This window comes from Solanum dulcamara, chromosome 10 (assembly GCF_947179165.1).
Source record: "Solanum dulcamara chromosome 10, daSolDulc1.2, whole genome shotgun sequence".
NCBI classification, from domain to species: domain Eukaryota; kingdom Viridiplantae; phylum Streptophyta; class Magnoliopsida; order Solanales; family Solanaceae; genus Solanum; species Solanum dulcamara.
Window position 1 is genome coordinate 68,424,814 of NC_077246.1, and position 27,268 is coordinate 68,452,081.

The 27,268-nt window shown below is 40.3% G+C and overlaps 1 protein-coding gene and 1 pseudogene across 1 annotated transcript; both read left to right on the forward strand.

The window, feature by feature from the left end:
* The first annotated feature begins 7,582 nt into the window (after nucleotides 1-7,582).
* Nucleotides 7,583-11,517, forward strand: LOC129869911 (putative GEM-like protein 8; annotated as a pseudogene).
* Nucleotides 11,518-19,109: 7,592 nt separating this feature from the next.
* LOC129870576 (putative GEM-like protein 8) lies at nucleotides 19,110-20,852 on the forward strand. The gene is made up of 4 exons (XM_055945396.1): nucleotides 19,110-19,399; nucleotides 19,484-19,558; nucleotides 19,998-20,272; nucleotides 20,357-20,852. Exons 1-4 carry the CDS (start codon nucleotides 19,246-19,248, stop codon nucleotides 20,537-20,539), a joined length of 687 nt encoding a protein of 228 aa, XP_055801371.1. The 5' UTR covers nucleotides 19,110-19,245; the 3' UTR covers nucleotides 20,540-20,852.
* The last annotated feature ends 6,416 nt before the right edge of the window (nucleotides 20,853-27,268 follow it).

The window sequence follows — 27,268 nt, forward strand, 5'->3', positions numbered from 1 at the left end:
AGTACGCATGCCCTCAATATATCCTCCAATGTCTGGATGGTGCGCTCCGCTTGGCCATCTGTCTGGGGATGAAAGGCCATACTAAGATTCACCTTTGAACCCAGTCCCTTCTGAAATGATCTCCAAAATTGGGAAGTGAATTGAGCTCCTCTGTCTGAGATGATAGACAAGGGGACCCCATGCAATCTGACGATCTTCTGGATGTATAATTTTGCATAATCCTCTACAGTGTTAGTAGTCTTAACTTCCAAGAAGTGAGCCGATTTTTTCATCCTATCCACAATCACCCAAATCGAATCATGTTGTTTTTGGGACCTCGGCAAACCTATAATAAAGTCCATATTGATCATCTCTCACTTCCATTCCGGAATTTCTATGTTTTGAGCTAACCTACATGGACTTTGATGCTTAACTTTAACCTGTTGGCAATTCGGGCACTTGGAAACAAATTCCGCAATATCTCTCTTCATTCCACTCCACCAATAAACTTCTCTCAAGTCATGATACATCTTTGTAGAGCCAGGATGAATAGAGTATCTAGAACTATGTGCTTCATCCATAATCTTTTCTCGCACATCCTCAACATCTGGGACACACAATCTATTTTGGTATCTCAACACACCATCTCCCCCTTGGGTAAAACCATCACCTTTTATTTGTGAATAACTTCTTTCAATTAGAGAAGGACGGGATCTTGGTCTTGCTTTTCTTTTACCTCTGCCACGAGTGAGGATGTAGACCCATCTTGAACATTAACTCCGCCTTTATTATTCTCTTCAAGCCGAACTCCCAATTGAGCTAGTCTATGCACCTCTTTAGCCAATTCTTTCCTCCCCTCCTCTATATGGGCAGTGCTACCCATAGACAACCTGCTAAGAGCATCAGCAACAATATTAGCTTTACCTGGATGGTAGAGGATGCTCATATCATAGTCCTTGAGTAGCTCGAGCCATCTCTTTTGCCTCAGATTAAGTTCCTTCTGGCTGAAGACGTATTGTAAACTCTTATGATCGGTGAACACGTCAACATGCACTCCATACAAATAGTGGCGCCAAATTTTAAGAGTAAATACCACAGCTACCAGCTCAAGGTCATGAGTTGGGTAATTTCTCTCATGAATCTTAAGTTGTCTTGAAACATAGGGTATCACTTTTCCCCTCTGCATCAACACACAACCTAAACCAACTCTAGATGCATCACAATAGATTACAAAATCCTCTATTCCCTTGGGCAAAGTTAGAATAAGAGCAGTGGTCAGTTTGGTCTTCAATTTCTGGAAACTCTCCTCGCAAGCATCGGACCATTGGAACTTAGCCTTCTTTTGGGTCAGCTTGGTCAATGGTGATGATATGGATGAGAATCCCTCTACAAACCTTCGATAATAGCTAGCCAAACCCAAGAAGCTTTTTATCTCTGTCGGGGATGTGGGTATGGGCCAATTTTTCACTGCCTCAATCTTCTGAGCATCAACCTGAATACCATTTCCAGATATAATATGGCCTAGAAAAGCCACTGATGCAAGCCAAAATTCACATTTGGAGAACAGATATAAAGCTAGTCCTACAATCAATAGAGGATAGCCTTATTCGGGAATTTTAACTTGACAATCTAAGTCCTACAATCAATAGAGGCATAACAGATATAAAGTCAGTCCATGCCAAGGATCATATCAAAATCGACCATGTTCAACTCAACTAAGTCAGCAAGGTATACCTGTGGTGGATTGACACAATACAATCTCTATAGACTCTCTCAGCTAAGACAGAATCACCGACGGGAGTAGCTACACTGAAAGGCTCAAGAAGACATTCAGGAATTTTATTGAATTTACTAGCCATGTAAGGAATCACAAAAGATAGTATGACACCCGGATCCATCAAAATATAACAGTCAAGAGAAGAGACTCATATCATATCCGTTACAACATTTGGGCAGTTCTCCTGATCTTGGCGACTACCGATGGCATATAGACGGTTTGTACCTCTGCTCATACCTAGAGTAGTGCCCCTCTGATTATCTCTAGCTGGTGGTGCGGTGGTAGAATACTGGGCTCTGTTCCCCCATGTTGGACACTCTTTCTGAAAATGGTCCATTTGGCCGCATTTATAACAACCAACCCTTCCCGCTCTGCACTCTCCCAGGTGGAGCTTACCGCACTTGTCGCATGATGGCTTCCCTTTCGAACCTTGACCCACGCTAGCCTGAGATTGAGAACCCTGAGATCTGACATTCTGGTGACTTTGTCCCTGCTGATCTTACCTGTTATGTAGCGTAGGTGCACTTGCGGTGGATGAGGCATAGTTGGAAGGCCTCTTCTGGAAGAAGGACCTATTGCCCTTGTTCTGCCTTTGTTCATTCTCATGTCCGACTGATTTTTCTTTCTTGCTCAGATGCTCCTCCTTGTGCTTCCTCTTCTCATCCTCCACCTGTTGAGCATACACCATCAATCTGGAACTATCCATGTCAGAGATCAACAATACTACTTTGCACTCCTTCTTCACATGTCTTCCCAATTCGGAGACGAACTTTCTCATCTTTGACCTCATATCTGGGATCATTTCTGGAGCATATCTGGACAGTTGGATGAACTTCAGACTATACTCCTTAACGGTCATACCTTTTTGTTTCAAATTCACAAACTCTTCCACCTTCGCTTCCCTCAATTCTCTGGGAAAGAAGTGGTCAAGAAAGGCTCCCTCAAATTCATCCCAAATAGCAGGCTCAGCATCTTCACCGCTACTTTGTTCCCACTGGTTATACCAGATGTTTGCCACATCCTTGAGCTGATAAGACACCAACTCAAACCCCTCGATCTCCATAGCATGCATAGCTTTCAGGATCTTCCACATCTCATCAATAAAATTCTGGGGGTCTTTATCAACCTTAGAACCCGTGAATGCCAGCGGATTCATTCTCAGAAAGTTTCTAATTCTTGTGGCAGCAGACGACTCTTGGGAACTAGAGCTAAGAGTTAGCGAACTCTGGTTACCATTGCGGGCAGCCATTAATTGAGTGAATATGGCAATTGCTCCTCGAAAATCTTCCTCTGAGGTTGGTGCAAGCGGAATAGTAGGCACTTGAGGTGCCTCAGCATAGCTTGCAGGTCGGCCCCTAGTCCTCGATGGGTGTACCTCTGACTGTAGCATCTCTGCGTTATCAGTTTTTCTCTAGCTGGCAGTACGTTTAGGAGGCATTGTCTGCAACGTATAAACGCACGAATTAGAAAGGAAGTTTTATAGAGTTTAACTCTATCGCACGAATTCAGAGTATGAAAGAAGTGAAATAATTCTTAATGTCTTATAGCCTCCTGATTATAAGTGTGGTGCACAACACACCCATAAGCAAGACTTTACTAGACAAAGCTTCATAGACTCCCTAGGAGTCTTGAACTCTGTGCTCTGATACCATGTTTGTCACGCCCCGGGACGGTACCCTAGATATGGCCGGTACTCGAAAGCCATTTTTGGACTTCAAGCGAACCACCTAGTCCAGTCACACTTACATTCATTCACATTCTATAGGCGTAAGACTCTATTATAGGACTACTATCCATAATCCAGGGCCAAAGGCCAAACAACTATCAAATCAATAATCATCTAAAATAAAACTAGTCAAAACGAACAAATCAACATTTCCACACTCTAGTCTATGAAGCCTCTATCAACAATCTAGGAGGTGCCAATGACAAGTCCATGGCTACCAAAAGTCAAAATAAGGGAAACAAATCAAAGCTACAAGATAAGTCTCGGTATCCTCTAGAAACAGGAAGGACTCACCAACTAGCTAGAAGTAAGTGGATCTTCAATGGTGCACCGATTGATGATCTCGAGTACCTGTCTCTACATCATGAAATGATGCAGACAAATGGCATCAATATATACAATATACGAGTATGTAAAATGGCCGAATGAAACAACATCAGAGAGAAACAAACCAACTCGGAATCTCAACTCAGAAAGAAGAACAACTCAATCAAGTGTCATAAGTCTAAACAGAGATATGATTTAGACGGGACCAATCACATACAATTCAACCCAATCCGACTCGGAGTACTATCAAGACCTATATGGGAGTTTCTCTTATCCGACAACTATCACTTATGAGCTAGTGACAGTACAACAAACCAACGTTGTTTCCGCGTCCGTTCATACTTTGCCAGGGTATGAACGAATCAACCAATCATGGATCCAATCCAACCAAGTCCTATAATGTCACGATAATAATTTTTGGGGAAACATCCGACTTTAACGGTTTTATCCCCTCCTACGTTTGGCGACGTAGTTATTGGATTCGAGTTATTACTTAGTCTCACCCAATTCGGTGCTCGATACTCCTCCCAAGATTCAATGCTCATAAAACTCCATCCAATCAACTCAATCAAATCATATCGACAAGTCTCATTTGGAACCTTGTCAAATCATCAATTTTATCACAATCAAACGTCTCTTAATCATACTATCTGATCAATCCCAATCATATCTTTCATGAGTAATTAAATATGCATTTGTAATAATATACAAACCTATCCAATCGTTCCTCTATTCATTTAACACATCCTTTGGGACTCATCACAACTCCAAGATTCTAAATCAACAATTCAAGATGAGCAACATATTTAAGAAAATTAACATATTTAACATAATCAACATAGTTACGAAAATCAATATAGTATGTTTAACAACTCATATCCATCGACTCATACTAACATGAAGATTTTTGAAATTTCTCGAATCAACAACATCAACATAACAAGAATCAAATTAATAGATGAAAAGACTCATTTGGACATAAGCCTATCAAGAAACTCCATTCTTATGAACATTTAACCTCAAAGAAGGTGTAGGGCACATGGGTGGACTCAACCCATGCTTTGAGTAGCCTTACATACCTTGTAAAGACTTTGAAGAAACTTTGATGTTAGGTCTTCAATGGAAGGCTTGAATTCTTGAAGTTCTTGAAGGCAATCCTTGTTGGAAATGGATTTGAAGGAGAAGAGAGGGGATTTCTAGGGCTTTTAGAGAGAGGAAGGGACTGAAAATAATATTCCAAAATGTCCCAAGGCTAATGTATATATAATTTGGGAAATGCCTAATTTGCCCTTTCTCCAAAAATCTGGAAAAACGGGCTAAAACACTCCTAGCGCTATAGTGGCGCGCCGTGCCACTGCAGCGCCAACTTGAATATAGGCTTAAAACCTGCACATCTGATAGTGGCGCGCCGCGCCAGGGACCAAACTACTGAGGCTAGTTCCTGGCGCTATAGTGGCGCGTCGCGCCACTGCGGCGCCAAACCCAGGTTTCCTGTAGTTACAACCCAGGCCTGAAATTCCTACAGTACTAGTTCGTCTTAGGATAGTCATAACTTTTGACTCCGAACTCCAAAAATTACAATCTTAGCGGCGTTGGAAAGAAGAATCGAAGACCTTTAATTTAATAGGTCATGGACTACCCAGATCGTCATATTCCAAAAGATATGGTTGTTAGAAGTCGACCCCTTATACGAACTCATTCTAAAACTTAGCCAAGACGAATTCTTTGGACTTAGCTTGGTTCTAGGGATCCTTTGTGACCCCACATCACCTCTAACACTCTTCAATTACTTGGGAACTCATCCTAACTCATGCATACACTTCACAATAGTCGAGTTCGATCCTACACGTATGCGAAGAAGGGTCCAAATCTTAGTGAAAATTTTTGGGGTTGTTACAGATAATTACTACTTACTTAATGGAACCTGTGAAAGCTAGAATAGTTTGTATAGTTGTGAGTAGGAGGAGCATAATGGCCGCCACAGTTGAAGCTCCCACCCAAGGACTACTAAAATAATTATGCTTCAAATTTGCCTTCATTCTGTTCCATGGTTTTTCACAATGTTCAATTGCTTTTCTGATTTAACTGGACCTTTAGAGGCGATAAAAGTCGCCACAAAATTTCAAAATATCACCGGTCTTCACTGATTTTTAGTGGCAATTAAAGGCTTTGATAGCCATTGATTTTTAGTGGCAATTAAAAATCGCCACTAAAACCTAATGCTAAAAATCATTTTAAATTAAAGATAAAATATAAATAGTGACCTTCAATGTGATATTTGCGTAAATCAACCTCATGTTTATATATCTAGGTAGTAATCGAGCTTTTACTTCATTTTATTCAAACTTTGAGTAACTCATTTTTCGACAAAACTTTGACCAACTAGCTTGATGTCTGTAACAAATACTTTTATCCAAATGTGTTATTCCGTCATTTTACAATTTATAAACATTTTTAGTTTGATCAAATATTGTACAATTTTAACCATAATATTTTTCACTCTCAGAAATACTTTTCATTAAATGAAAAAATGGTTTTAAATGTTGTGTTTCATTGGGTTTAAATGTTCAGTTGCAAAGTTGTGCATAGAAGCTCCAGTTGACAATCTAATCTAAGTACAAAGGTCTCTCAAGTCCTTCCGCCAGAAGAAACTAAAGAAGATAGACATAATATATAAACGTGTCCTTTATTTTGGCTTCATCTTGCATCTATGCCCTCCAACTTTGAGTGTGCACAAATAGACACCTAAACTTGTATAAAGTTGAACAAGTAGCCATGGGTATCCTATGTGGCATCCTACGTGACATCCTATGTATATTATGCCACGTAGAATGTGTATTTACTTATTCAATTTTATACAAGCGTAAGTGCTTACTTGTGTACATCCAAAGTTGGAGATCAGCTAAGCCCAAGTTCAAGGGCTTGTGTATGTATTATGCCAAGAAGATATAATGGTTAGGAAAAAAAAGAAAAAACATTGCCTTACTAGTTTTGATAAGATGACTTTAGAATGCAACGTTTTCTCTTTTACTCAACTTGTAAAAGTAGGTTTACATCACAAAGCAAATCTGCCAACTCAAAAGTTGAAAACACTACATGTGCACACAATTCTTGATTACAAAAACAAGTCAGCATGAGATTAGCTTACTGTAATTGACCAAATATCCAAAAGAAGAAATTGAGAAAGACCCAATCTTTTGATATTATGTTCACGGTGATGTTAAGGTCAACTTATGCATACTCTAACTACACCACTAAATACCTGCGTTGGCAATAGACAGTAGCAAAGCCAGAATTCATCAAGTAATTTTTTGACCTATGTATAATAATGATTTTCTTTACACATATTACACAACATCATTTTTTGACAAAGAGTATTTAACTAACCACCAGTCGATCTATGTGGCTCTGCCACTTCTACTATATCAAACCAATACAAGTGTTGGGTAATTCTATATGCCATAACATAGGCGGATAGGAAAACATCTCCTAACTTGTTTTGTTTTTACTGGAATTTGAACTGTAACATAAATTAATTAATGGACTGAAAAGCAATGAGAAGAAAAAGAATAGAAAGCAGAGGTTGAACATGCAATGCACTTTCACAAAGAAAAATCAAAGTAAAAAGCACAAGATCTTCTTTTTTGCTTGTTGCTGATGACCCATAGCTGACTCATGCAACAGTTAGTAGTTAAAATATTCATCAACTTCTCCCAAACTGCTGTATATATACAAGGAATGTTCTTAAACCATCAACCAAAACATAATAATATATTAGTTACCTTCACAATGTAGCAATTCTCTTCAAAATCAGAATACACAATGAAGAACTTACTCAGTGGAAATGTGGTAACTGTTTCCATGAGTTCAACAGTATGCTCATTTGAAAGGCAGTCTAAAAAGTTACTGTCTCTATCTGCTAGCCAAGACTATGTTCCATCTGCAACTTCAAAGCACTTATCTAAAATAAAGCAAAGTGAGTATTTTCGATCCTCTGTCTTTTGATGAAGAATCAACTCAATATCCTTGAAGAAGATATCATTAAGATTGAATATTCTTGAATATGCAGGAAAATCTGTGATTGTTAAGATGAACAAGCTTGGAGAGAGGATGAACTGTCTTGCACAAGGCATCCGAGCATGGTAAGCACTCATATAATACTCTTGATATATATTATAAAGGAAGAGTATTTGAAGTTAGAAACTAAAAAGGAGTAGTTCGCCTTGGTTGAAGTTTTGTGATTGAAAACCAAATACTTCTCAAACAAATTTTTCACATGTTATTTGCATAATACTGATAACTAAACTTGTAACACCCCTCAAAAATTCTTCCCTAGGATTCGGACCCTTCTTGTATCGTGTCGGGTCGAACCCAATTATTTAGAAGTGTGTGCTTGAGTTGAGATGAGTCCCCGAGTAATTGAGAAGTGTTGGAGGTGATGTGGGGTCACGGAGGACCCCTATTAAATTAATGGTCGTCAAGTCTTCTTTCCAACACCACCAAGAATGTGCATTTTGGAGTTTGAAGTCAAAAGATATGATGATCCTAAGATGAACTAGCCCAGTAGAGATTTTCAGGCCTGGGTTGAAATTGCTGGAAAACTGGGCTTGGCGCCGCAGTGGCGCGATGCACCGCAGTGGCACGACGCGCCACTATCGCGCCAGAAACATGCCTCAGTAGTTTCGTCCTTGGCGCGGTGCGCCACTAAAAGGTGTGCAGGTTTTTTCAAGCCAATTTCCAGAACCCAGAAAATATTGGCCTTGGTGCTGTAAGGGCGCGACGCGCCACTATCGCGCCAGAAACATGCCTCAGTAGTTTGGTCCTTGGCGCGGTGTGCCACTGCGAGGTGTGCAGGTTTTTAGGCGTAATCAGCCTGACGCTGCAATGGCGCGATGCGCCACTATCGCGCCAGGTGCATTTTTGCTTATTTTTTAGAACTTTTGAGAAGGGGCAATTTGGGAACTTACCCAAATTATATATGTATCACCCTAGACTATTTTTGGACCATTTCTTCAGCCCCTACTCTCTCTCTAAAAGCCCTAAAAGTCTCTCTCTCTCTTCTTTTTCTTCTCCTTCTCCTCCATTTCCAACAAAGGTTTGTCCAAGAGCTTCAAGATTTGAGTCCTCCATTGAAGACCCAACATCAAGGTTTTCTTCAAGAGTCTATTCTAAGGTATGTAAGGCTATCCAAAACATGGGTTGAGTCCACCCATGTGCCCTACTCTTGCTTTGAGGATTAGATGTTCATGAAAAATGGAGTTTTCTTGGTATGGTTATGTTTGTATGAGCTTTGTCCCCTATTTATTTGACTCTATATGTGTTGATGTTGTTGAGCTAAAAAGTTCTTAAAATGGGCCTTTATGTGAGTATGAGTTGATAAAGAAGAGTTGTTAAATATGTTTTATTGACCTTTTAATTATTTAGATTGTGATAAAGAATGTTATTTTCCTAAAAATGTTGTCGATTTTGAAATGCCGATTTAAAGTCTTGAAGTTGTGATGAGTCACAAAGATTTCTCAAATGGATGGAGGTAATGATTGATTTTATCTATATGTTGCTATGAATATGCATTTAAATTTCTTTTGAAGAGATGATTGAGATTGATCGGATAGTACAATTGGAAGAGATTTGATTGTGATAGAGTTTATGAGTTGACAAGGTTGTAATGAGACTTGTCGATATGAGTTGATTGAGTTGATTGGATGGAGTTTTATGAGCATTGAGTCTTGGGAGGAGTATCGAGCACCGAATTGGGCAAGAGTATAGTTCATACTCGAACCCAATACCTGTGTTGCCAAACGTAGGGGGGATTGAACCGTTAAAGTCGGATGCTTCCTCGAGAGGTTTGTCCTGACATTATAGGACTTGGTTGGATTAGATCCATGATTGGTTGATTCGTTCATACCCTGGCAAAGTATGAACGGACACGGCAACAACGTCGGTTTGTTGTACTTTCACTGCCTCATAAGTGATGGTTGTCGGTTAAGAGAAACTCCCAAATAGGTCTTGATAGTACTCTGAGTCAGACTGAGTTGAATGATATGTGATTGGTCCTGTCTAAATCATATTCTTGTTTAGACTTAGGACATTTGAGTGAGTTGTCCTGTATATATATATATATGAGTTGAGATTCCGAGTCGACTGATTCTTTCTTGATGTTCGTTGTATTCAGCCATTTTACATACTCGTACATTCCATGTACTGACGCCATTTGGCCTGCATCGTTTCATGATGCAGAGACAGGTACTAGAGATCATCAACCGACGCTCCGTTGAAGATCCACATACACTTCCCGCTAGTTGGTGAGTCCTCCTAGTTCCCAGAGGATGTTGAGCCTTCTTGTACGGTTTTGTTGTCATTTCCCTTATTTTGATTGTTGGTAGCCATGGACTTGTCATTGGCACCTTTTAGACTTTGATAGAGGCTTCATAGACTGGAGTGTGGGGAGGATGAACGGTTATTTTGAGGAGTCATATTATATTTGTTTGTTGAGTTAATGAAAGTTTGGCCTTCGGCCCCCATATTGTGAATAGTATCTCATTAATTGAGTTTCGCTAAGAGAATGTGATTGAATGAATGTGTGACTGGACCAGGTGGTTTGCTCGGAGGTCAGAAATGGCCTTCGGGTGCCGGTTACGTCTAGGGTACCCTCCCGGGGTATGACAAAACTTCAACTTGCAAATAATGACTTAAGTAATATGAATTGAAGTTGCGGCCAAACACAATTGTAAACCTAAATAATACAAAGAAGTGAATCATGAAGTACTAAAATTCATGCCAGTAGCACAATTTACATATATATATATGATTGACAGTATCGATTTTAATATCAGTAATGGGTCAACTTTAATTGTGCAGTGAGCCATTTCCCGAAGCTAACAGAAACAGTGAAGGGGAAATTGAGCCTTGGAGCGAAAATTCTTCAAGTTGGAGGGTTGGAGAAGATATTCAAGCAGATGTTTAGTGTTAGAGATGATGAAAAGCTATTGAATATTTCTCAATGCTATTTATCAACTACAGCTGGTCCAATAGCAGGCCTTCTCTTCATCTCTACCGATAAGATTGCTTTCTGCAGTGAGAGATCAATAAAGCTCTCATCTCCAACTGGAAAGTTGCTTAGAATCTACTATAAGGTACCACTCTGCTCCGTTTTTATTTTAACTCTTAATTTTCTAGTAATGTGAAGCATCATCTAATAGACCAGTTCACAATTGCAGGTATCGATCCAATAAGTAAGATAATGAAAGCAAAAGAGAGTGAAAATAGAAAAAACCATCACAGAAGTATATACAAGTAATTACAGATGATGATTTTGAGTTCTGGTTTATCGAATTCCTTAATCATCAAAAGACTCTGAGATATCTGCAGCACGCAGTTTCAAGTACTTCATGCAGCTAAGAAGATAACTACTACATTTTGCTTTTTCATTTTGATTTGTAATACGCCCATTCATCAATGTAAAATGTTGATGCAAAAATGTACAGATCTTTTCAAACTTATACCTAGCTTCCATTGCTCAAAGGAGACTTTAGGTTTTTTAGGCTTTGATCCGTAGTCTGTTAGCACGAATGTATAGACTTATTGTGCAGTCAGAAGGTTAATTCATCTTTTGGGACTTGGCATAGTCATCACTTCCTAAGTGTATGTTTGAGTAGCAGATTATAATGCTCCTCGAGAAGCATATTTAAAATATTATGTTAAGTTCCCAACAAAGAGAGCCCCCCTTGATAATAGAAACACAATAAATAACAAATGGTAACAAATAACAAAAGAAAAAAACTACATGAATAAGACTAATACTACGAATGACGCGGTGCTTTACTCCCACCTTGTCTCAGATATCCTCATTCCTAATTTATCGCTCATAGTATGCCCACACATCCATCTCAACATCCTCAATTTTGCAACTTGTATCTTCTGAACATAAGTGTACTTGACTTTCCAAGACTCTACCCCATACAACAAAGTAAGTCTAACCACAACTCTAATCTTATGAACATAAGAGTTCTTGACTTTCCAAGACTCTACCCCATAAAACAAAGTCAGTCAAACCACAACTCTACAAAACTTACCTTTAGATTTTAACGTTACTTGTTCATCACACAAGACTCTGGAGGCAAGCCTCCATATCATCCACATCGCACCAATACGATGCGTGACATCATTGTCACCCAAAATACTTAAAATTTTCTCTCTTGGGGATAACCCGTATATCAAGCCTCACTTTCATGCCTGCCTTATGCTACATCATTGAAATTACACTCCAAATATTCTGTTTTGTTTCTACTCAACATGGTATCCTTAGACCCCAGAATTTATCTCTACACCTCCAACAAAACAATTACTCCGCCACAAGTCTCATCAATCAATACCGTGTCATTTGCAAATAACATACACTGTGAATATGTCACATCAATTCATCCATCACCAAGGATAATAGAAATGGGATATGTGTTGATCCCTAGTGGAACACCATCTCAACTAGAAAATGGTCTAAGTCTTCTCCCACTATTCTTACGTGAGCCGTGGCTCGATTATACATGTCCTTCATCCCTTAATGTAAGACACCACTACACCTTTAGCCTCCCAACATTTACAAAGGACTTCACTCTGAACTTTGTCATATGCCTTTTCTAGGTCAGTAGACACCATATGTAAGTCCCCCTTTCATTCCCTATAATTCTCCACCAGACATCTCACAAGATGAGATGACAAGATGAATGGCTTCTGAGTAAGTTTGTAACATTTGGACGGCTCAAATTGAACAAACATCTGCCTGTAAAAGAGAATATGACTTTTCCGAAAAGTTAGCAAAAGATAGCTTGCAATATACTAGGCATTCTTTTTTTTTTCAATGTTGTTTCCTATACTTCTAACAGAAAATACAATTACTTTGTGTGCTTAAATTACCTTCTAAAAATACTTGTCATTTTTCTCATGATGTTTCAAAGGCAAAAGTTGGTCTAGAAAAAAATAAGTTAAATTACTCAAAAGAAAATATATTGTTTGTCATGCATGTATATGCATGTATGGTGTGTTCCACATAAAGTCAGCATAAATGGCCTACAAAATCTGCCTTTACACCTCAAGATGCGATGACAAAAAAAGGTTAGATAAGGTAACTGCCTTAAAAAGAGAAGTTAATATAGTCTAGAATTGTTGGCCCTAGTGTCACGGACTTAGACTTCCACTAAGACTTCCGTGCGGCACTTGACAACTTACTCACGAATCTTTCACGATCTTGTAAGCTCAAGTAAGCCTTTAAGACTAGATCGCCAAGGGAACGCTAGATTGTAAGAAAGACAAGAGAGCTTTTATGAAGAAGGCTTTTTGTATTGCTTGGAAGAATACTTGTTTGCTTGATGGTTTGCTACAAATGAATGCCCCCTCTATTTATACTACTCCTAAGGGGCTCAAGTGTAAATAAAAATTGCTATACAAGTCCCTCCATATTTACAAAGAAGTCCCTCTCTAGAATTCTCTACACACTCTAGAGAATTCTAAGTCTTTCAAGACTTCTCTACAAGTTTCTATAAGGATCTAGAGTCTTCCACTAACCTCTCCAAGACTCTAGATTCTTCTACCTTCTTCAAGATCAAGTGGCGGGTCATAACACTCTCCCCCACCTGATGTGGCGACGACCGCGGCGCACTGCTGCTGCAAGAACTCTCGGATTTTGTCCCTGAACTGTCACAGGTCTTCATATCTCTCCCAGGTGGCCTCCTCCGGAGATTGTCCCTTCCAATGGACTAAGAACATAGCAGTGGCCTGTTGTCCCTGTTTTCGCTTGGCTTGGTAGTCCACAATAGCCTCGATGTCTCGATCATGGGAGGCGGTGATTGTGAGTGGCGCCCGACTTGATTCTCCTCGGCTAGGATCATCCTTGTCCACATGGTACGGCTTGAGGACGCTGGCATGGAAGACTGGATGAACCTTAATATGCGGTGGTAGCTCCAACCTATAAGAGATCTTGCCAACCTTGGCAACGATCCTGAACGGGCCCTCGTACTTTCGCACCAAGTTTTGATGCATGCCTCGCAACGCCTTGAATTGCCTGGGGTTGAACTTGACCAAGACCATGTCTCCAACTTGGTAATCCGTGGGACGACGCTTGCGGTCGGCAAACTTCTTCATCTTCTTCGCTGCCTTGTCCAAATAAGACTTGGCAGTGTCGAGCTGCTCCTCAAATCCCTTGGCCATGTGATAAGCCCCCAAACTCTTGCCCTCGAACGCGGCCGGTAGTGAATGTGGAGTTTGTGGCTGTTGGCCTGTGGCTAGCTCGAATGGTGTTCGCCCTGTGGCCTCACTCCGCTGTAGGTTGTAAGAGAATTGGGCTACGTCCAGTAGTCTCGCCCAATCTTTCTGATGGGAGCTCACAAAGTGCCTCAAGTAGCACTCCAGTAAGGCATTGACTCGCTCCGTCTGGCCGTCCGTCTGCGGGTGGAAACTAGTGGAGAAATGTAATTTGTGCCAAGAATTTCGAACAATTCTCTCCAAAAGTTCCCGGTGAAGCGTGGATCTCTGTCGCTAATGATATGTCTTGGCAATCCCCAATACTTCACCACATTCTTGAAAGATAGCCTGGCAGCCTCCTTAGCAGTGCAACCTGCCGTGGCGGGCATGAAGCTGGCATATTTGGAGAACCTGTCCACCACGACCATAATCGTCCCGTACCCGTCGGACTTCGGTAAGCATGTGATGAAGTCCATGGTCACGCTCTCCCATGGACGCTCCGCTATGGGCAGGGGCTCCAAGAGTCCTCCTGGTTGGCGCTGCTCTACTTTGTCTTGCTGGCACACAAGACAAGTCTGTACATAGCATTCAATATCGTCCCGCATGCGTGGCCAGTAGTAAATCGCCTCAATCAATGCCCTCGTGCGACGCTGCCCTGGATGTCCGGCCCATAATGTGTCGTGACTTTCCTTCATGATTCGTCGCCTGATAGTCCCGAATTTCGGCACATAGATCCTTCGCCCGGCGGTAAGCAAGAGTCCATCTTCTACCCAGAAGCGCCTTGTCTTGCCCTGAACGGCTAACTCCATAAGCTTCTTTGCCTCGGGGTCATGCTGTAGACCATCCTTGATTGCATCTTGGATGTCGCAATGTGCTGTGGTGATGGCCGCCAGCTCGAACTTCCTGCTAAGGGCATCGGCCACAACATTGCCTTTGCCCGGCTTGTACTCCAGTTCATAATCAAACTCGGCCAAGAAGTCTTGCCACCTAGCTTGCTTCGGGGTGAGTTTCTTCTGCGACTGGAAGTAGCTAGTGGCCACGTTGTCGGTCTTGACTAAGAATTTGGAGCCAAGTAAGTAGTGTCTCCATGTGCGTAGGCAATGGACGATGGCTGTCATCTCCTTCTCCTGTACGGTGTACCGCCGTTCTGTCTCGTTCAGCTTGCGGCTCTCGAAGGCGATAGGGTGCCTCTCTTGCATCAATACTCCTCCAATGGCATAGTCAGAGGCGTCCGTATGCACTTCGAATGTCTTGGAGAAGTCAGGCAACGCTAGGACCGGCTCCTCTGTCACGGCAGCCTTGAGGTCTTCAAAGGCCTCCATGCACTCCTCGCTCCAGACCCACGGCTTATTCTTCTTCAATAGCTCAGTAAGTGGAGCGGCTTTGGCGGAGTAGGCGCTAATGAACCTGCGGTAATAGTTAGCAAGTCCAAGAAAAGATCTAAGTTCGGTTACCTTTGTGGGCGCCTCCCACTCTTTGATGGCCCGAACTTTTGCTTCGTCCATCCGTAGCTCTCCCTGGCTGATAACATGTCCCAAGAAGTGCACTTCATGTTGGGCAAACTTGCACTTCTCCCGCTTGATGAAGAGCTCGTTCTCGCGCAAGACTTGGAACACTTTCTTTAGATGTTCCACGTGCTCCTCCAAGGTGTTGCTATAGATGACTATGTCATCCAAGTAGACTACTACAAACTGATCTAGGTAGGGGTGGAAGATCTTGTTCATTAGTGTGCAAAAGGTGGCGGGTGCGTTGGTTAGGCCGAAGGGCATCACCAACCACTCGTAAGCTCCGTACCTCGTTACACATGTGGTCTTCGGTTCATCTCCCTCTGCTATGCGTACCTGGTAGTAGCCCTTCCTTAAATCCACCTTGGTGAAGTACTTGGCTTGTCCAAGTCTATCAAACAAGTCGGCAATGAGCGGGATGGGATACTTGTTCTTCACGGTCACCTTATTGAGCGCCCGATAGTCTATGCATAGGCGCAACGAGCCATCCTTCTTCTTCTGAAACAATATCGGCGCGCCATAAGGTGCCTTGGATGGACGGATATGACCGGCCTCGAGGAGCTCCTTCAACTGCTTCCTCAGCTCCTCTAACTCGGGCGGAGCCATGCGGTATGGTGGGTATGCGGGCGGCCTTGCTCCTGGCTCCAGCTCGATCCTGTGGTCTACCTCGCGCCTTGGAGGTAGGTGTCTTGGCAACTCTTCGGGCATCACGTCTTTGTTTTCTTCAAGCACCGTCTCTATGCAAGGTGGCAATGTCTCCTTAGCACCATTGCCTTCATCCAAGCTCGCAATGGTGGCTACGAACGTCGGCTCCCCCTTCTTTAGGCCCTTCACAAGCTGCATGGCCGACAGATGGGTTCGTCCTTCCTTCTTTGGCATCTTGACTAGAGGTACCATGCAGGGTCCCTCTCGCTCCATCACCAAGAGTTGTTGGAGGTAGGGATCGATCATCGTGTGGTACCGTTGGAAGAACTCCTGTCCAAGGATGATATCAAAGATATCTAAGGGGGCGACAGTGAAGTTTGTCTTACCTTGCCACTTGCCCAGCGTGATGTCCACTCCATGAGCGACTCCGCACACGGGAGTCAATGGTGCATTGACCGTCTTCAGGCGGGTGTTGCTTGGCCCGTAACTTAGCCCCAACCTTGCTGCCGCCGTCTTGGTCATGATGTTGGCTTCTGCTCCAGAATCCACCATGGCACGAGCTGGTCGTCCGTTGATGGATATGTCAACATATTGGGCAGAGTAGTCTCCTGCCTTCTCAGCTTGCTTCGTGATGGCTCCACATAGCCCGATCATGCCTAGCTGAGTCGTGTCCGAACCCTGCCCTTGGTCCACCTCCTTGTCCTTTCGCTCCCGCAGAATGGCACCAAGGTTCTTCATCTCCGGACACCTAGCGTAGCCGTGAGGACCTCCGCATATGTAGCAGCCGCTGCCCTTCGAGGTCTGCTCCTTTCTCTCGGCATAGCTTTGTCGCTCGAACCTCCTGCCGTCGGACTTGCTGGAATCATGGCTCTTGGGTGGAGGATGTTGCTCTTTGCCTTTGCCACGATCTCCCCCACCTTTGGCATGACTACTCCTTATTTCTTTGCCCTTGCCTCTGTCATGCCTGTCATGCTTAAAGTCCGTCAAGGCTTCGGCTTGGGTGATGGCCTCATCGATGGTGCTGACTTGCCGGCGTTCCAACTCCGTCTTGGCCCAACTCTGCAGTCCATCCATGAAGTGGAAGAGCATATCTTCATCTGTAAGGTTGGGGATTTGAAGCGTAAGGGTAGTGAACTCTTTCACGTAAGCCCGTATGCTACCCGTATGCTTTAGCTCCCGGAACTTGCGTTTGGCCTCATAGATGACGTTGTTGGGGAAGAAGGCCTTCTTAAACTCGTCCCGGAATTGCTCCCAGGTGTTGATGGTGCATAGCCCTTTCCCGATCTCGGACTCCTTGCGCTTCCACCATAACATGGCCATCTCCGAGAGGTATAGTACGGCTGTGTTGATCCTCGTCTCATCGTTCTTCACTTTGTTACACTTGAAGTAATTCTCCAAGTGCCAAAGGAAGTTCTCCACCTCTTGTGCATCACGGGCACCTTTGAACATCGGTGGCTTGGGAGCCTCAATCTTGGCCTCCCGGTCCGCACTGGACGTCATGCATCTCCCAGCATCTATGTCTCCTTTGAGTGCTGCCATCTCGGCCTTCATGGTCTCCACCGTGCTTAGCGCGTCCATGAGCCGACACTCCAAGGAAGTGATCACCTCCTTCATCTCGTACTCGGCAGCCTTGCGCACCTCCAACTCCTTCCGGATGTTGTCGTTCTCCTCAAGGGTGAACTCCTCTAGAGACTTGAACTTGCCGTCGACCTTGTTCAAGCGCTTGCCTAATATCTCCACTGCTTGTCGGGCAGCATCCACCCTTGCAATCCACTCCATGCCGGGTGTGACGTCCACGGGCTCCTCGCCTCGCTCATCGTCACTAACCTCAGTGGCCGAGGGTGAGTAGGATGTTAGGGCCTCGCTTGGTGTAGGCTCAAGCGGCACCTCCTCATTTCTCTTAGAGTTTTTCTTTCCTTTGCGGTGCTTCCTTCCAACATCTTGCTTGACGTTGGTGGCGGTAGTGGCATTGATGTCTCCCTCACTTGCCATATCCCTTAGTAGAACCTTGCTCTGATACCACGTTGTCACGGACTTAGACTTCCACTAAGACTTCCGTGCGGCACTTGACAACTTACTCACGAATCTTTCACGATCTTGTAAGCTCAAGTAAGCCTTTAAAACTAGATCGCCAAGGGAACGCTAGATTGTAAGAAAGACAAGAGAGCTTTTATGAAGAAGGCTTTTTGTATTGCTTGGAAGAATACTTGTTTGCTTGATGGTTTGCTACAAATGAATGCCCCCTCTATTTATACTACTCCTAAGGGGCTCAAGTGTAAATAAAAATTGCTATACAAGTCCCTCCATATTTACAAAGAAGTCCCTCTCTAGAATTCTCTACACACTCTAGAGAATTCTAAGTCTTTCAAGACTTCTCTACAAGTTTCTATAAGGATCTAGAGTCTTCCACTAACCTCTCCAAGACTCTAGATTCTTCTACCTTCTTCAAGATCAAGTGGCGGGTCATAACACTAGGTAACAGATTGAAATATTTGAATGACAACTTTTTTCCCTTTGCCTGATTTATAGAGCAACAAATCAAAGTTGATGGATGACTCATTCACAATCAATAACCACTACTTAACTTTAATGTCATAAATCCGTGTCATTATCTTGTCAACCTTGATCATACAAGACTAATAAAACTAACTTGAGATAATTTCACTATGCACCAAAAGTTTTCTCTTACTTTTAATCAACTTGTAAAAGCAGGTTACATCACAAAGAAAAATCTTCCAACTCAAAAGTTTACAACACCACATGTGCACACAAATCTTGATAATAAAATAAGGAAGCATAAGATAGTTTACTGTCGTTGAAAAGACAGCTAAAAGAAGACATTTGCAAAACCTTTGCAGCAAATTGAGAAATATACTATTTTGATGACCCATAGCTGACTCATGCAACAGTTAGTAGTTAAAAGATTCATCAACTTCTCCCAAACTGCTGTGTATATATAGTGCTGCAAGGAATGTTCTTAAACCATCAACCGAAACATAATAATATCTCAGTTACCTTCACAATAGCAATTCTCTTCAAAATCAGAAGTCACAATGAAGAACTTACTCAGTGAAACTGAGGTAGGTGTTCCCATGAGTTCAGCAGTATATTCATTTGAACGGCAGCCAAACAGACTACTACCTCTATCTGCTTGGCAAGACCATCTTCCATCTGCAACTTCAAAACACTTATCTAAAATAAAGCAAAGTGAGTATTTTCCCTCAGAAGAATAATCAACTTGTTCTTGTATTAGTTATAAAGAGTATTAATGACATGTTCTTGAATATGCAGGAAAATCTGTGACTAGTAAGATGAACAAACTTGGAGAAAGGATGGACTGTCTTGCACAAGGCATCCGCGAACATGGTGAGCACTTACATTCATGATGAAGAACTTCAAATGATTAATCGAAAAGTTACTTAGACAATATTTTGATTAAGTTGAAAACGAGTATTTCGAGGTTGAAATTGTGTATGGGCATGAGTTTATTTGGAAAAGAAAAAGTTGAAATATTGTGAATGAAAACCATCATCCCACTCGAAAAACTTCTAAAACAAGTTTTTTAATAATTTCACTATTTCAAATACTGAAGTTCAATATTTATAAATATGGTGCCAAACATCAACTTGCAAATAATGACATCAGTATTTGCAAGTGAAATCATCGCCAAACACAAGTGTAAATCTAAAGAACAACAGATAAAGGGAGTCAAGATGTACAAATATTTGTGCAACAAGCACTATTTACATGTATGAAAGAAAATACTGATTGCAAAGTACTTAATGTTTAAACTTTTATCGTGTAGTGAGCCTTAGCCCGAAGTTAACAGAAACAGTGAAGGGAAAATTGAGCCTTGGAGCAAAAATTCTTCAAGTGGGAGGGTTGGAGAAGATATTCAAGCAGATGTTTAGTGTTAGAGATGATGAAAAGCTATTGAAGATTTCTCAATGCTATTTATCAACTACAGCTGGTCCAATAGCAGGACTTCTCTACATCTCTACAGATAAGATTGCTTTCTGCAGTGAGAGATCAATAAAGCTCTTATCTCCAACTGGAAAGTTGCTTAGAATTTACTATAAGGTACCACTCTGCTTCGTTTTTACTTTAACTCCTAATTTTCTAGTAACATGAAGCATCATCTAATAGACCAGTTCACAATTGCAGGTATCGATCCCAATAAGTAAGATAATGAAAGCAAAAGAGAGTGAAAATAGGGAAAAACCATCACAGAAGTATATACAAGTAATTACAGAGGATGATTTTGAGTTCTGGTTTATCGGATTCCTTAATTATCAAAAGAGTCTGAGATATCTGCAGCAGGCAATTTCAAGTACTTCAAGTAGCTAAGAAGATAACTACTTCTTTTTCATTTTAATTTCTAATACGCCCATTCATCAATGAATGTACAGATCTCTTCAAACATGTAACTAGCTCCATTCCTCAATGGAGGTTTCAGAGTTTTTTAGGCTTTGAGCCGTAGCTGTCAATACGAATCTATAAACTTATTGTAAAACTAATGCAGTCAGATTCATCTTTTGGGACTTGGCATAGTCATCATTTCATATTGACCATTTGAGTAGCAGATCGTTATGGGAACCCAAATTTGAAGTAGTGTACATTCTAACATAACAAGTTCAATGGGTAATAACAAGGTACTTTGTTGTTAAATCACTTATCCCTCTTATAGAGTGACTGTAATGCCTATTATTCTGTGAGGAGCTAAGGAATTGTTAAATATCTAATGTAAAAGGAAACAGTGACAAACTGTATAATGCAAACTGTTACCAGAAAAGGTTGGATAAATTCTTAAATGGATTAGTAACTGTAGCAAGGACATAGTAGCTAATGTTATTAAACTGTATTGTAAATATTAAAAACAGTAACAACAACTAAAGGTAATAAAACACAGAATCTGAAAAAATTAATGCAGAAACAAAATCGAGCCCACTGAATACACAGTGTGTCCTTAAGAAAATTATTCCCCTCAAAGTACCCGAGGTTTTGGAATCTTTCCTCCAAGGATAGAACGATTTACTCACCAAAGTAGATGTACTGCAAATCTTTGATGACTGCGAACCACTTGAAAGTTGTATATCACACGATTTTAGGAAGTGCAGAAAGAAGAAGAAGAAGATGTTATTTCAGAATTTTCGTATGGAACATTCTGAGGATTAACAGATATATATAGACTGTTTACATCTTTTAAGAAAAGGCACCTGTTGGGAAAAGGTTTGCCTGTTGAGAGAAGGTTTGCAACTTTTCGAACAAGGTTGCAACCTTTCAAAAATCTGTTGGAAAAATGAAGGGAAATTTTAAATTAATCTGGGAAAGAAACGGGTCGCGGGTCAGGATTTTTTTACTTAATTAAATAAATAATATTAATTAATTAAAATTTAAAGAAAATTTGGTCCAAAAAGATTATCAATCAATCATACCAAATCCAAATCCAAATCCAAATCCAAATCCAAATCCAAATCCAAATCCAAATCCAAATCCAAATCCAAATCCAAATCCAAATCCGAAGCCGAGCCGAGCCGAGCTGAGCGAGCGACGACGACGACGGCGCGAGGGGAGACCCTCTTCTTGACCCTTTAGCAACATGAAGGAGTGCTTCTACTTTTAAGTAGGAGACTTTTCATTTCCACCACCTATGTGGGACCAAAGCTTATTTAATAAAGTAAGAGAGAACATATCATTTTTTCTCTCCACTTCTTTTTCCCTCAATTTTCCATTCAAACTATCAATTAAACCCAACAATCCCCCACATGAATGGGGAATGTCTACAAGATAAAGGAATGCACGAATAAGTGTGTGATATACAAGCGAAGATTAATTGCATCTGGATAAGTAGGTTTCCCTTTGAACTTTCCATAGTGAACTTATATAAGATATACTTGATCAATCGGTAGATGCGATATCTTTGAACCGTCAAACTTTGTTGTATAAATAGACAACATAAGTCACACAATTAATCATCAACCATCTATGGTTCTCACGGTTGTGTTCTTTTCAGCCATGAACACCGCCTGGTTTCGTGAATGCATAGAGAATGGGCCTTTACCGTCATTCCCCTTGAACCGACTTATACTTCACATTCACATAGGTGATTTCTAAACGTATAGTCCTATAGACACACTATCTAGTTATTTTCTGCCAGACTTAGATAATCATTAAAAAACCTTTAATGTTGTATTAACTCAGTAAAAAGCCTTAAGGTTTTATCCTTTGTTTCTAAACATTGTCATCATCACGAGAATGGATTGAGTTATTTGACAATGTTGAACCGCCAATCATAACTTTGTTTGATCTCTTTGAACCTAGTTCTTGGGATCTCCAGTCTACTAGGTGGAGTTACTGCCATGATGACTTGTCCTAGGCCTTAACCCCATTCCCCTCGATGATCTTTCAACAGCCTCTCTAGATAAGCCTTTTGTTAGTGGATTTGATACATTATCTCTTGACTTTACGTAGTCAATAGTGATAACACCACTAGAGAGTAGTTGTCTAATAGTATTATGTCGCCGTCGAATGTGACGCGATTTTCCATTATACATAACGCTTTCTGCCCTCCCTATTGCCGCTTGGCTATCACAATGTATACATATGGGTGCCAAAGGTTTGGCCAAAATGGAATATCTTCCAAAAAATTTCGAAGCCATTCAGCTTCTTCACCAGCCTTGTCTAAAGCTATAAATTCAGACTCCATTGTAGAGCGGGCGATGCATGTCTGTTTTGATGATTTCCAAGACACTGCGCCTCCACCAACGGTGAAATCATATCCACTTGTGGATTTAACTTCAGATGATCCGGTGATCCAATTTGCATCACTATATCCCTCAAATACTGCGGGATATTTATTATAATGTAAAGCATAGTTTTGGGTGTGTTTCAAATACCCCAAGACTCGTTTTATTGCCATCCAATGAGTTTGATTGGGATTATTCGTGAATAGACTCAACTTGCTAATAGCACATGCTATATCTGGTCGTGTACAATTTATAATATACATCAAACTTCCCAAAACTCGTGCATAGTCCAATTGTGAGTCACTTTTACCTTCATTCTTTTGAAGTGCAAAACTTACATCAATTGGAGTTTTTGCAACATTAAAATTTAAATACTTGAACTTATCAAGAATGGTTTCAATATAATGTGACTGTGATAATGCTAGACCTTGTGGAGTTTTATGGATCCTAATTCCTAAGATTAAGTCAGCAACCCGTAAGTCTTTCATGTCAAATTTACTAGCAAGCATATGCTTCATATCATTTACATCGGCAATATCTTTACTCATTATCAACATGTCATCAACATATAAACAAACAATGACTTCATGATTTGGAGTATTTTTAATGTAAACACATTTGTCACACTCATTAATCTTAAATCCATTTGCCAATATTGTTTGGTCAAATTTTGCATGCCATTGTTTAGGTGCTTATTTAAGTCCATAAAGTGACTTAACAAGTTTGCACACTTTCCTTTCCTTACCTGGAACTACGAAACCCTCAGGTTGTTCCATGTAACTTTCTTCCTCCAATTCTCCATTTAAGAAAGCTGTCTTAACATCCATTTGATGAATTTCAAGACCATATACAACTGCAAGTGCCACTAACACCCGAATAGATGTTATTCTTGTTACCGGCCAGTATGTGTCAAAGTAATCAAGACCTTTTTTTTGTCTATAACCTTTGACCACAAGTCTTGCCTTATATTTATCAATAGTGCCATCAGCTTTCATTTTCCTTTTAAATATCCATTTTGATCCTAAAGGTTTATTTCCAGGAGGAAGATCAACCAATTCCCATATATGGTTATTCAAAATTGATTGAATCTCACTATTGATTGCCTCTTTCCAAAATGCTGAATCAGAAGAAGACATTGCAGCTTTAAATGTTTGAGGCTCATTTTCAAACAAAAATGTCACAAAATCTGGTCCAAAGGAAGTAGATATCCTTTGACGTTTACTACGCCTTGGATCCTCTTCGGTTGGTTTACTTTCCTTTGGTTCTACTCGTGGTCGTTTAGATCTTTCAGTTGAGGACTCACTTTTAGTTTTATACGGATAAATATTTTCAAAGAATTCAGCATTATCTGATTCAATTACCGTATTAACATTAATTTTAGGATTGTCCGATTTGTAAACCAAAAATTGACAAGCATTGCTGTTTGTAGCATAGCCAATAAAAACACAATCCACGGTCTTTGGTCCGATTTTTACCCTTTGGGGCAAAGGAACTTGGATCTTTGCTAAACACCCCCACACTTTGAAATATTTTAAGTTGGGTTTTCTTCCTTTCCATAGTTCATATGGAATAGTTTGTGTTTTGCTGTGGGGTACTCTGTTGAGTATTCGATTAGCTCTAATGATAGCTTCCCCCCACAAGTTCTGCGGTAAACCGAAACTTATTAATAAAGCATTCATCATTTCTTTTAATGTTCGGTTTTCCCTTTTCGCAATTCCATTTGATTGAGGTGTGTAGAGGGCAGTAGTTTGATGAATAATTCCATATTCTAAACATTTCTTTTCAAAAGGAGATTCGTATTCTCCACCCCTATCACTTCTAATCATTTTTATCTTATTATTCAATTGATTTTCCACTTCGTTCTTGTATTCTTTAAATGCATCAATTGCTTCATCCTTACTATTAAACAAATATACATAAAAATATCGAGTGCAATCGTCAATAAAAGTTATAAAATACTTCTTTCCACCACGAGTTGGTGTAGACTTCATATCACAAATGTCTGTGTGAATCAATTCTAAGGGACTAGAATTCCTTTCAATAGATTTATAAGAATGCTTAGCATACTTAGATTCAGCACATACTTGACATTTTGATTTATTGCAATCAAAGTTAGGCAATATATTTAAATTAATCAATTTTCGCAAGGTTTTATGATTGACATGTCCTAAACGTGAATGTCATAAATTATTTGACTCAAGTAAGTAAGAAGAAGCTTGAACTTTATTATCATCAACAACCATTATATTTAGTTTGAAAAGACCCTCAGTGAGGTAGGCTTTTGCTAGATACATTTTATTCTTACTGACAACTACTTTGTCTGAAACTAGAACACACTTGAATCCATTCTTGATTAGAAGGCCGACAGACACCAAATTCTTTTGCATTTCTGGAACATGATATAATTTGTTCAGTGTCACCACCTTGCCGGATGTCATTTTCAGAAATACTCTCCCATATCCTTCAATCTTAGCAGTTGCAGAATTTTCCATATAGATCATCGCATCAGGTGCTGCAGGGGAATAAGTAGAGAATGCTTCTCGGACTGCACACACATGCGAAGTAGCTCCCGAATCAAGCCACCATTCTTTGGGATTACCTACTAGGTTGCATTCTGATAGCATTGCACACAAATCATTTATATCTTCTTTATTTTCCACCATATTGGCTTGTCCCTTTCTCTTGTCCTTTTTTGGAAGACAACACTCTGGAGCTTTGTGTCCAACTTTCCCACAATTACAACAATTGTCCTTGAACTTTTTCTTGTTTTGCTCCTGATTCTTTCCAAAAGGTTGCTTCTTTTTCTTATTCTTTGGAGCAACATCTTCAACGATGTTCGCTCCTATAATTGTTGAATTTCCACACGACTTTTTTTCTGCTGTTTTGTTATCTTCCTCAATCTTGAGACGAATCACAAGATCTTCCAACTTCATTTCCTTGCGCTTGTGCTTTAGATAATTTTTGAAATCTCTCCATGAAGGAGGCAACTTTTCTATCATCGCAACCACTTGAAATGCTTCATTAACTACCATACCTTCAGCAATAAGGTCATGAAAAATAAGTTGTAGTTCTTGAACCTGGGTTCCAACAGTTTTGCTATCTATCATTTTATAGTTTAGGAACTTAGCAACCATAAATTTTTTCAAGCATGCGTCTTCAGTCTTGTACTTCTTCTCAAGTGCATCCCACAATTCTTTAGAAGTTTTCACAGCACTGTAGACATTATACAAATCATCATCTAAAGCACTTAGGATGTAGCCCTTGCATAGAAAATCTGTCTGTGTCCATGCCTCAGTAATCATAAACTTTTCATTGGCCGGCATATCAGCAGCGGGCACATGAGGGTCTTCGTTGGTGAACTTCTGCATACCAAGAGTGGTAAGCCAAAAGAACACCCTTTGCTGCCATCCTTTGAAGTTGGCTCCAGAAAATTTTCCTAGTTTTTCTGCCGGTGGCACAGAAGTGCGGCTTTTTACAGCAACAGTCGCAGAAGTAGTAGCAGTATCACTTGTCATTTCTTTTCACTGTCAAAATAGACAAACTGTCTTAATATTTCAGAATATCAAACCTTTTACAAAAACAACGACGAAGTTTTTATACTCTTCAAATCATTGTACAAGTATGAACTTTAATATTCCAATGAAGTTTTTATACTCTTCAAGTCAGAATATTTATTTCATACGGAGTAGAAAACCACATAGGTTTTAGTCTCTAAAAACAGAATACAGTTTAATCAGAAAAACAAAATAACGATAATTTCCTTAATATTGTTATTAAACTGTATTATAAATATTAAAAACAGTAACAACAACTAAAGGTAATAAAACACAGAATCTAAAAATATTAATGCGGGAACAAAATCGAGCCCACTGAATGCACAGTGTGTTCTTAAGGAAATTATTCCCCTCAAAGTACCCAAGGTTTTGGAATCTTTCCTTCCAGGATAGAACGATTTACTCACAAAAGTAGAGGTACTGCAAATCTGTGATGACTGCAAACCACTTGAAGGATGTATATCACACGATTTTAGGAAGTGTAGAAAGAAGAAGAAGAAGATGTTATTTCAGAATTTTTGTATGGAACATTCTAAGGATTAACAGATATATATAAACTGTTTACACCTTTTAAGAAAAGGTACCTGTTGGGAAAAGGTTTGCCTATTGAGAAAAGGTTTGCAACTTTTCGGACAAGGTTGCAACCTTTCAAAAATCCATTGGAAAACGGAGAGAAATTTTAAATTAATCCGGGAAAGAAACGAGTCGCGGGTCGCGGGTCAGGATTTTTTCACTTAATTAATTAATTAAATAAATAATATTAATTAATTAAAATT

What these genes read in the sequence shown, in the direction of transcription:
- LOC129870576 (XM_055945396.1), top strand. Translation starts at nt 19,246, where the DNA reads ATGAAGAACTTACTCAGTGAAACTGAGGTAGGTGTTCCCATGAGTTCA. An exon ending in ACAAGGCATCCGCGAACATG is followed by an intron (nt 19,559 to 19,997) that starts GTGAGCACTTAC and finishes TTTATCGTGTAG; the next exon opens with TGAGCCTTAGCCCGAAGTTA. An exon ending in TGCTTAGAATTTACTATAAG is followed by an intron (nt 20,273 to 20,356) that starts GTACCACTCTGC and finishes TCACAATTGCAG; the next exon opens with GTATCGATCCCAATAAGTAA.